At 20.4% G+C, this 12,475-nt stretch overlaps 1 protein-coding gene and 1 further gene across 2 annotated transcripts; one reads left to right on the top strand and one right to left on the bottom strand.

Annotated features, from left to right (window-relative positions):
- Positions 1–1,372: 1,372 nt before the first annotated feature.
- On the top strand, positions 1,373–8,189 carry Bma-trpa-2 (Uncharacterized protein; the record flags this gene model as incomplete). Its single annotated transcript, XM_043079811.1, has 14 exons — positions 1,373–1,452; positions 2,290–2,366; positions 2,802–2,854; positions 3,146–3,352; positions 3,809–3,961; positions 4,605–4,736; positions 5,598–5,696; positions 5,879–5,957; positions 6,140–6,243; positions 6,348–6,416; positions 6,506–6,659; positions 6,826–6,901; positions 7,477–7,600; positions 7,932–8,189. 14 exons carry the CDS (start codon positions 1,373–1,375, stop codon positions 8,187–8,189), a joined length of 1,665 nt encoding a protein of 554 aa, XP_042935745.1.
- Bm15763 lies at positions 6,673–6,749 on the bottom strand. The gene has a single exon (XR_006228031.1). The product of XR_006228031.1 is annotated as a pre-microRNA Bm15763 (primary transcript).
- Positions 8,190–12,475: the final 4,286 nt, after the last annotated feature.

Genomic DNA, 12,475 nt, shown 5'->3' with positions numbered 1-12,475 from the left:
GAAAACATAATAAATAAACAAATAAGGCTAATAATAACAATTTATTTTCATTGTCAAATGATTTCAAACGCTCTTACATTATTTTCAAATGTGATATAACGGTGTTTGGCACTGTGATAACGCTATCTGATATGATAAGCACTCTCGATTTAGTCGTAGCTAAAGATCTCTCCCTCTCTCTCTCTGTGTGTGTGTGTTGTACTATTCATGTAATTCAGTTTATTATTGAATAGCTTTTCTTTTTTAACTCTATTTGACAATCAGCAAATTTTGTTAATGACAATTCGGATGACAGTTCGGCAGTAATCAAAAGTAATATCAGTATGATAAGTGATAAGTAAATACGTTTCATATGATAAGTAAGTATGTTTCAGTTAATTGCAATATTCTAAAACATTTAAATAATTTACAAAAAATTATATTTACAATTACTTTATAATACCTAATGAAAACAATCTAAAATAGCATCTTTTTTTTTCAAAAAATGTAAAAAAAAAAAAATTCAATTTTATCTGAATTTTTATTTTTTGCTTCCGTTATATTTGATTTTAATCATTAAATTAAAACAAAATTCAAAGTTTATATAATAACTTAACATAAAGCATTCGTTTTTTTTTTTTATTATTATTAATATTAATTTTAAAACAAAAATAGATTTTATGATTAAACTATTCTATCAAATTGTTTATTTATTCCAAGAGAAATGAAAAAAAAAAAATCATACTAAATAATAAATAATTGTAAAATTTTAAGATTAAATTCGATACTAAAATATTGTCTATCACTTATAAATAATAGTTTAAAGTATCTCTTTCAGCTTCTTTTATCAATTTGTTCTAATCAGATAATCAATCCTTTCTCTCTTCCTCAATTCCTCTATTCTTTTCCTCTTCTTCCTTCTCTCTTTTTTTATTTCAATTCAACGACTATCAAAACACATCGATCGACAATTTTCTCATTTTTTTTTTTTTTTAATTTTATTGATAATCATTAACCATTGCTCTTATTTAATTGATTTAATTATTTGTATTTATCAATTATTTATTATTGAATATTGATTAGTTGGTTTATACGTATTTCACGTAAACAAACGTAAACAAACGTTTACATAAATTACACAAATCAATTTTACAATCAAAACATTTGCTATTAGTTATTTAGTTTGTATCATATCATCTGTTCTTCTAACACTTTTGAAATTAATAAATTTATTATCAAGAAATTTTCACTTATTAATATCACACTAATCGCATTATTGCAATATTATGATTATACTCGAGAATTGCTATAACAAAAGTTTAATTTAAGACTCGAGAATGACGATGAATAACGAAGCAAGCTGCTATCGAAGTGTTTGATAAGCTTAATTTCTATGAATTTTACAAAACAATCAGCGGTAAAAATTCCCGAACTTACAAGATTAATGGAGAATAATGACGAAATGCTAAATCCGTTCGTTTTTAAGCACATTTTTCGGAATAAGCAAAAACGGAATACGAAATGATTAAACAATTTAAAATTTTTTATTATCTAATTTGATCGTTTCAAATTAGCATAAAATTATAAACTTTTTTAAATTTCTAGTTAACATATAATTAAAATGAATATTTGAAAAAAAAAAAGTTTATAATACAATCGTAAAAAAAATAAAAAAAAATTTTGTCATAGTAATATGATTACCGTACTTCTCTGTGATAATAATAGTTGATGAGCTTATGAGTGATACTGTAGAAATTTGAAATGTAAAATTACCATTATTTTACTTAATTTGAAACTGAAATAATTACAAAATAATTGCTTTTAACAAGAATTATCAGTAAATAATAAATGCAATTAATTAAATTAATATATTAATATCTAATGATTATAATTATTCATTGTAATATTAAAAAATTTTAATATATGCAATTACTTAATTTTAAAAAATTTCAATATATTTTAATATATTTTAAAAAAAATCAATAAATTTAATGTTTATAATTATTTATTGTAATATTAGTATTTATCATAATGATAGATCTTTTTTTCTGAAATGTAAACAGAACTAATAATTGAACTGATAAAATTATCAATTGTAAAAGCTAGATTTCTTTTTTAAATGTTAGATTATTAGAAATAAAACTAATGCTTAGGTTCGAAATTAAAATGTAAAAGTTAAAATTGATTTGTAAAAAAGTGTAAATTTCTAATAAATTCAATTTTTAATTTTTTTTTTATAAATAGAGAAGCATTTATTTAAATATGATTATATTTAGGAGAAAATAAATGTTAATATTATGCATTTTATAGTTGTAGTAGAGAATTCTATAATAGTCGTACACGACGGATACAATCTGATGATCGAATTGTTTACTTCTTTCGATACGGTAAATTTAAATTTAATAATTGCAAATTTATTCTACAATACTATCTGATGCATTTATATGTGTATCATTGCACTATGATAAGAAATACTACTAAAGAATGATAAATTAATTTTTAAAGATAACTTTCATCATTTTTTTAATAAATAATGCAAATGATCTCAGTTCAGCTTTTTTTTCTCTTAATCTAATAAATTCAAATTTCATTTTCAAATATTTTAAAAAAAAGAAAAATTAAATTAACAAATTGTTGTCGAATTGAAGCGAAACATTTAAAAATTATTTAAAGTTTAGCAAGAATATTTGCTTAAGTTTAAATTGTTATCATAATGATATATAAATTGTTTTAATTATAATTATTATTTATTAAAATTGAAATTTTGCTACTCCGAATTATTTACTAATAAATTACCTAAAATGTATAATAATTTATTTTAGATAGTTCAGAGGAAGGAGAAGAAGTGATAAGTTGGCGAGAATTGAAACATTTGGTAATTAATTAATTAATTAAGCAATTAATTGAAATAAATGATAGATAGAACAGCAAATGCATGTATATATTTTCAATAAATAATACAATTAATTAGTTACAAAAAAATTTTTTTTCCTTAAGCTAATAAATTTGAAATTAATTTTAAAATTAATAGTTTATGGTAAATATAAAATTTCAAATAAATGTGTTTTTTTTTTCTTTTTTCTTTTTTTTTTTTTGTGGTAAATATGAAAATTAATTTTAAAATTAATACTTTGTGAAAAATAAATATGAATTAAAAGAATTTCAGAGAGATAATCATCGATGGAATATTATTCGTCATCCAATGGTACTCAATTTTATCAATGAAATACTTTTATCACAAGCTTATCTCTACGTTGCACATATTATTTCATATTTGATTTTTCTACTTTTACTTTCAAGTTATATTTTTGGTAAAAATAATATGCAAGATTTTCTGTCAACGTTATTTCTTATTGTTTTTGGATTTTGTTTGGTTCGTTTTTACAATTTTTTTTTTTTTTTTTTTTGGAATTTTGTCTAATTTTACATTAATAGTAAATATTAAAATTTTTAAATTATAAACATATTCAAAAGATGCAATCTTAATTATTTTAAAAATATATTTCAAATTTAGTCTAAATTTTATTTATTGTGATTGTATTGTAATTGTTTTTATTTATTGTAATTGTAAAATAAAAATAACAAAACTTTCTAATTTCTTATATATTTTCATTTTTTTTTTTTTTTTGAATTCTATTTCAATGAAATATAATTTATAAATTTAAAATTTAAAATAAATTTAGCTATAATATCAAAGGGAAATATAATATAATCATTAATGATAATTATGCATAGATTTTATACTGATTTTATCAAAGAAATATTTTTTGATAAAATTATTACCTAAAAAAAAATTTCCCTTTTTATCATTTAATTAATTATTTTACAGGTAGTGAAATGTGCTGTAAAACTGCAAACAGGTAAAATTAGTAAATGGTTTATCTTATCATATTCATTCAATGTGATAACCTATATTGCTACTTTCTTATTTATCTGGACACCATTGCTATTTTCCTACAATGATTACAATTCTGATTTAAAGGTTATTTCTTTTCTTTTTTTTTTTTTTTTGGAAACTTTAAAAATGCATATTTTTTTATTGTTTTTTTAAATTAAATTCAAAATTTTTAAATATAACAACAGACAATTTTATGGTAAATTAATCATAAAAGAAATCAATTTTTTCTTGTTGAAAATTAGAACAACAAATTATTATCAATTTAAATATGATAAAATAAATTAATTTTGTTTATTGTTTGTATAAAAAGAAAAGGTTTTTATTTGGTTATAACAACAATAATAGTTACAATCAGTAAACAATTTCATATATTCAAAAATTATCAATAATATTTAACTAAATTTCATAAAATAAGTACAAAAACTGAAAACAAAAAATAATAAAACATAGAAATAGAATTGTAATAAATATAAATTTAAGAAAATACTTTTAAATATTTCCAGAAAATAAACTATTATCAGTCGTTTTTGATGACTGATAACAATACATATTGATATAACTATTTAATTCCGAAAAAAAAAAACAAAAAAAACAAAACAAATCTGAGAAGCTAAGCAAAAAAAGTGAATTAAAGTTTAAAAATGATAATAATAATTCTTTACTTATTTACCAAATTATAGAAAGGACTTATTTAATTAATTATAGAATTATGTTTATTCTTTTATAGCATTTTATCACCTGGTTATTACCAATTATCGCTATCATTTCGGCATGGATTAATTTCTTGTACATTCTCAGAAAATCACCGTACGGTATTTACATTCTTATGCTTACGCGTATTCTCTATTCATTCTCTCAGGTTTTTTCTTTTTTAAATTAATTTTTTGATAAATTTCATTTTTTTTTTTTTTTTTTGGTATAATTTTTCGCATAAATATATTTATAATTTCAACAGTAATATATTTTAATATATTCTTATATTAAAAGTTTTTTTTTTTTTCTTCATTTTACATTCTTAAAATTATTGTCTTTGATTTTCATTATTTTAAGTATTAAAATTTTAAATTTAAACGTTAAACATTTTGCGCTTATTTTCTTTAGAACAATGAGCGCATCCTAATATTATCATCCAATTAAAAATAAGAAAAATAAATAAATAAAAGGAGAGAAGAATTAAAGATAGATAAAGTAATGATTTATTTTTCTACAAATTTTTGTAAATATTTTTTTAGGAAAAAGAATTAACAAACTTAGAAATCAAATTTTTGATTTGAAAAGATTAAGCAAAAAAAACAAAAAACAAAAAAAAAAAAATGTTAATTAATTCTCTTTCTTTCTTTCTTCCACTTTCTCTCCTATCTTTCTCTCTCTCTCTCTTTTTTTTGTAAAATATATTATTATTATTAGAAAACTATGAAACAAATAAATTTGAATGAAAAAATTTCATTTGAAAAGTTTATTTTAAATGAAATAAAAAAAATCTTTTTTCTCAATTTTCAAAATTTCAATTTTTTTTTTTTTTTTTGCAAAAAATTATTACAAAATCATTGCTATTTTGTCAATATTTAATAATTTTTAATTATATTCAAAATATATTGAAAAGATTATTTTAATTATTATTGTTATTATTATTATTATTAGTGTATTATATTGGTTGATAATGATAATATAACAATGATAAAATATGATAAGGATTGATAATAATTTAATTAAATAATAGATTGCAATCATATGGATACCAACGCTTCTTGCATTTGCATTCGCTTTTCATTTAGTTATGCGAAATAGTGGCCAAGAACCTTGGGAAGCTGCCGAAGTGGTAATAAAGTATTAATAAAATATTACAATTTAAAAAATTTTAAATATTCAAAAATCTTTTGCATAGTAGTAAAATAATTTTAATTAATTTATCAAATAAATTTTTTCTTATTGTTAATGCATAAAGAAGAAATTACCAAAAAAAATTGTTGAGCAATGATAAGTTAAAACTATTACTTTTAGTTTTCACCAAATTCAACAGTATCACAAAAATTACTAATGATATTACAAGCTATCACAAAAACATCAGCTATGATGATTGGTTAGCTTAACTTACTTTTTACTTTTACTTATTCTATTCGTTTCTCTTTTCAAAACAAAAATTAACTTAAGTTTTTGCAAAAATTAGCAATAAAATTTAAAATGATCATTGATATCCTTTTTGAATTTCATTTAATTTAAATTAATTTAAAATTTGAAAAAAACAAGAAACAAAAATTAAAGGTGAAGTGGATGCAGACAATGTGTTAGAACGTAAGGAATGGATACCAAATTTGCTTTTATTAGCATTTGAAATAAGCACAGTTATACTGCTAATGAATTTAATGGTTTGTATTAATTTTTTTTTTCTCCTAATTAATTAATTTTTCTATTTTAATTAAAATAATTATTCAAATATAAATTATTCTAATTTTAATGAATTAATTTACAGATATCTCTAGCAGTTGGTGATGTAAATGAACTTCGTCAAACAGCTCAAGAGAAATTACTTGATATTAAGGTTAATTCTTCATCACTTTTTTCAATTTAATTTTTTTTTTTCCTTTCATTATATTAAAATAAAACATTATATACTACTCTTAATTACAGGTAAATTTTGCAATCGAAAGTTTGCAATTATCAGAGACATGCGACTGCTTATCCATTTATATAAATATGCTACATCGTAAACAAATTAATAATATTCTTGTTATTCAAAATGATGGTACTTCATTTACAACATGGATGAATGTTAAAATTGATGGTATCAATTTTTACTTTTATCTCTCTCTCTCTCTGTTATCTTTTTTTTCTAAGAGAGGGAGAGGGAGAGAGAGAGAGGGAGAGATGAGATGTTTACTTTGGAAGAAAGAAATTGATTATGTAAATAGGAAGTTATATAATTTAAAAAATGATTTTCTTTTTTTAAGATGAAGATAATTTCGATATTACCAAGCAAAATATCACCGAAACACGACAAAATATGAAGAAGAATTTGTCACATTGGTAATTATCATTAATCTATTATCAATCACCTATCAGTTAATAATAATACAATTTGATAATAAAAATTAGAAATTTAAAAGTTATAATAAAATTATGGTTATAGGTTCTATTTCTTATATTTAAATAAATTATCAGTTATTTATCAGTTAATGACAGTGATGCAATATGATAATAAAAAATTAAGTATTTAAAAATTATATTAAAATCAAAAAGTTATAATTTCAATTTCTTATATTTAAATGAGTTATCAGTTATTTATCAGTTAATGACAGTGATGCAATATGATAATAAAAAATTGAGTACTTAAAAATATATTAAAATCAAAAAGTTATAATTTCAATTTCTTATATTTAAATGAGTTATCAGTTAATGGCAATGATACAACATGGTAAAAAAAATTAGAAATTTAAAAATTACAATAAAATCAAAAAGTTATAGTTTCAATTTCTTATATTTAAATAAATTATCAGTTATTTATCAGTTAATGACAATGGTACAATATGATAATAAAAAATTGAGTACTTAAAAATTATATTAAAATCAAAAAGTTATAATTTCAATTTCTTATATTTCAGTGATTCAAATAGAATACCATTGGAAAATATCACAGTTAATTGTGAAAATGGTAAATTTAACAAAAGTAATAACGAAAACGAGCAACAATTGAATGAAAGAAATACGCAAGAATTATCACATAATGTTTGATCTTTTATTTAAATATTTCTAAAAGATATTTTAAATGAATTAAAATAAAATAAAATAATAAATTAAAGATTAATCAGTAATACATTTTGAAGATATTACAACAAAATAAATTAGGAATAATAAATTTTAAATTTCAAAAATAAATTACAAATACTAAGTGTCAAATTTTGTTTTTTGTAATACTTAAAAAAAATAAAAGTTATTTGCAACGAATTAAAAATTAAAATAATAGAATTAAAAAGAAAGTATTATTTATTCATTGAATTATTTATCTAAAGAATAGCAATATTTTAATCAAATCAATACTTACTTACCTACTTTTTAGATATATCATCTACAGTTTCCTTCCGGTAATCGACGAATGCGTTTACTGAAAAGAGGAATGGTTGGTCGAACGGTGCAGATTACATTAGATGGAGCAATAATAGAACTTATTGAAAGTATTGAATCCGGAATTAAATCCTTTCAAGGTACCATTAATGGTCAACCGTATGCCGGAATTGATGAAAATCCGGATGACTGTAGGCGAAAATTTGCACGATGGCTTATTGGTTTAGATTGGTCAAATCTGCTACAATTATAATTGTGATCTATTAAATTTTAATAATTTCAAAATGTTTGAAAGCGTAAAAATACTGTACTTGTTGAGTAGTTTTATCCTAATTTAATTCGTTTTTATTCCGGAAAATGCATTTGTATTCATTCAAAAATAGCTTTATTCTAATTTAATTCGTTTTTATTCCGGAAAATGCATTTTGTACTGTTTCAGATTTATCAATTTCTTGTAAATACAACAAATCTTTTCATTCGTTTTTTTTCTTTTTTTTTTTTTGTTCGAAAATATTTTTAAACTTTTCAATAAATGTTATCGCAGACTGTTTTTCTTCATTTATTTTTGAATTAATATTGATAACCATAGAAGTTATTTTGTTATTTATAAATTAAATAAAAAGTTATCGTAAAAGCTCTCTGACACATTCGTTCAAATATATTTCTAAAATTTTAAAGAGATTAGCAATTTATAAACTTATATTTCTAAAATTTTACAAAGATTAACAATTTATAAACTTATATTTCCAAAATTCTACAAATTTAATTTTACAAAGTTTTATCTAAACTAATTTGTAAAAAAAAAAACTTTTTTTATTTAAAAAAAAAACTTTTATTTAAACTAGAGAAAATGATGATGTCCAAAGTTGATCATTTTATAAATTTTGATCTATGGTATTTAATTTTTGTTTAGATAAAAAATAAAACTAAAAATTCAGAGCTTTGAAATGAAATCCATCAAAAAAAAAAACTGTAATTTTTGAAGTAATTTGAAAATTTTTCAAGTAAAAAAAAACTTTCTGCAAATGTTTTTTTTTTTTTTTTTTTTAAATTGCTTATATGCAATTTAATTTTGAATTACCATTCATACTTATTTTTCTAACTCAAATAATCTAAATGTAACTTTTTTGACAATACTTTTTCATCTTTTTTTTTTTTTTTTTTTTATAAATCAGAAAATAAATGCGCTAATTGTCATTCCTTTTTGCAATTCCTTCATGGATTGTTTCACTTGATTTGAATTGACAATTGCGCACAATAAAGTCCTTTCTAATTTCTCAGATTATCGAGAAATTAATTCATTTATGCATAAATATAAAAAATTTATAAATGTACGAATTAATTGAAAAAGCGAAATTTTTCATAAGTTGAATTTGAGCAATTTAAAAAAAGAAAATGAAATTTTATAAATTGAAATATTTATTAGCTTTTCAATATTTTTTTTTTTTTAATTTCGTTCTTTTTTTTTGTTCTCATTTGATTTATAAGACAGGATTGCTCGGCTTTCTTACATTTATCAAAAATTTAATAATTTTCAAATGATTAATGATTATTTAAATTCTGATAACTTTAGCTGACATTTTTGAAGTACGAAAACGAAATTATTCCATCAAAAATCACTTCAAATAATCTTTTCTTCAAAAAAAAAAAATGAATAATCGAGAATAATTGTGATTGCTACGATATCTCTTATCAATTATCTATTATCTAACATTAATCATTTTTTTTTTTAAACTATCATATTTGTTAATTTTTTTTCCTTCTTAGTTAGAAAAATTAATTTCTTTTCAAATTATTTATAGAATTATCTAATTTCATTTTCAATTTTAAATTACTTAAAGACTTATCTAAAAATGCTTATTTATGTATGTAAGTGTTTTTCTTTTTTTTTTTATCTTTTGAAGAATTAAAAAAAAAAAAAAAAACATAAAAATAGTGAAATTTCCTTTTTCCATTGTCAATAAAAAACTTAAAAAAAGAGAAAATTTTTCTGTTCTTTTTTTCATTGTTAAATGGCAAAATTATTTTTTGTCAATAATATTTAAAATGGATGTGTTTTGTGTTAAAAATGATAAATAAAAGAGAATATTTTTGAATTCTCTCTTTGGCCATCGTTTTATTCATCAAATTTTTGTTTCATAGATTAAATTCTCTTTTAAAAATTAAATTCTAATATTTCTTCCTTTGATGACAAATTTTTAAACTTTCCTGAAAATATCACATTCATTGGTTAATTAATAAATACCATTTTTTCATTTTTATTTCATTTCATTTTAATTTCTTTTCAATATTTTTATACAATTTCACTTTTTATTATTTTTTCAAAGTGGAAAAAAAAAGAGAAATTAATTTAACATTGCACTTGAAATATCATTCATAGCAATTGAGATAATAAAAATTGTATTTAATACTTTTTTTTTTTATAAATTTTTATAATAATTTTATATTTTTAAAATTTTTATAATAATTATAATAATAAAAATTTTTTATAATAATTTACAATAATTTTATATCGAAGAGAATTGATTAATTTTAGTTTATAAAGGGATATTTTTCTTTCTTTCTCTCTTTCTCTTTTCTCTCTCTCTCTCTCTCCCTTTTTACTTGTCATAATTCCATCAAGGAAAAGTAAACATATACAAAAAGCTTTTAGAAAATTAAAAACTATTATTCTGTTAACACAAATGTGCAATACATAAATATTTTTATTTAAATTTTTAATCAAAATCAGAACTGAAACGAAATAAAAATACAAAATAATGTTTTAATTAAAGAAACAACAAAAAAAAAAGTAATTATCACTGTGAAATTTTTAAATATGTGAAATGAATGATTAAATTTCAACTTACTTTCAAATAAATTTTTTTTTTCGAAACATTTAAAATGAATTGTTCATTTCACAGAAATTATTCATTTCACATATTTTAAATTACACAATAAAAATTATTTCACTTTTATTTTTTATTTATTTATTTTTTTTTTTTGGATCAAATTACATACATAATAATTGCATTAATTGTTAATAATTACTGATATAAGATTATTGTTAAAATTTAATCCATTAATCAATATTTTATAAATTTCAATGAGGAACAAATGCTCAAAGAATTTGAAATTTTGACTAAATTTAATGAATTTAAAAAAAAAAAAAAGAAAAATCAAAGATTAATTATAATGAAATACTAATTTTTCCCTTTTTTTTTTCCACTTCTTCCTTATAACTTTTTCTTTTCTCTCAAATTTTTTCTTCCTTTCGCTGACCTTTTGAACTTTCGTCTTCTTCAATCTTTCATCCTTCCGAATTTACTTCTTCTTCCTCATCAGAATTAGCTCAAACCTTGGCTTATATTTGTTTTTTCTTTGCCACTTGCAAACCAATAATTTGTAGGCTTCCATTGTAAGTAATCCTCTCTACATTTAAGCCTTATCCCACTTCATTTTTTCGGTCCCATTGCGCAGAAATCGTTTTAGCATTTTTCCGCTTATGACACTGCTACCTACCGCAATACTACTTTATGCTTATATTTACATTTCTATTTTTGCTTTATGACCTTTTCATATAACCTTTTCATTATGACCTTTACAACTTTTTCTTTTTTTTAAAAGAGCTTAGACTAAAAGCTAAAGCTACATAATTACATTGTTTATTCATCGAGAAATTTTCCAAACACTCAATTTCATAACCCATTAATTAGACTTGGATATGTTAATTAATTAATTAATCCATATTCAATTTTTTGCTTTTTTTTAGCAAAAACATATTTATTTATTTATTTGCTTAGTTTGAAAGTTTGAAATGGCTTCGAAAGATTAATTAACAATCATTGAAGTTGTATCTTTTTTTTTTTTAAATCATCAATAGACTATTTATTGATTGATTATGATAACAGTTATCATTCAATAGCTTAGATCAAAAGCACTGTTAAAAGATAAATGATAAATGTTACAGAAATGAAATTAACATTTCACAAAAGTAAAAATCATTTCATAAATTTTAATTTAATTTAATTTAATTTACAACCATAGCAAATATCAAATACTATGCTAAATATCAAAGATCAAACATCAGAGATTAACTTATCAGATCACTGCAATGCGCTCAAGTGTTATGACAAATTGTCAATTTCATCTTTCCATGTTTTTCAATTGTTTTATGTTATGCATTGTTCCGTGAATTAACTTACGTGATATACGTGGTACGTGATATATATATATTTCTGTATTATACATTTATTACATGCATGCTACATTAGAAAATTTTAAATTAATCAACATTTTAAATTGTAATTTTTGAGAAAAATGTGAAACGTTAAATTTTCTTTTTTTAAAAAAATTCAAGCATTTTGAATGTTCAAAAATTCTTTATGGAAAGAAAAAAGTGAAAGTAATCGATTTAATTAAAAATATTATAAAATTGATTTAATGAAAAGTATTATAAAAATTGAGAAAATTTCTGAAAATTTTTCCTAAAATTAAATATTTCATGCAAATTTGATATTACAATTTCTTCATTTCTTATCTGATCCAATTCAAAATATT

The sequence above is a fragment of the Brugia malayi genome (genome assembly GCF_000002995.4).
Source record: "Brugia malayi strain FR3 genome assembly, contig: Bm_v4_Chr3_scaffold_001, whole genome shotgun sequence".
NCBI lineage: Eukaryota > Metazoa > Nematoda > Chromadorea > Rhabditida > Onchocercidae > Brugia > Brugia malayi.
This window is presented reverse-complemented; position numbering and strand designations above follow the sequence as displayed.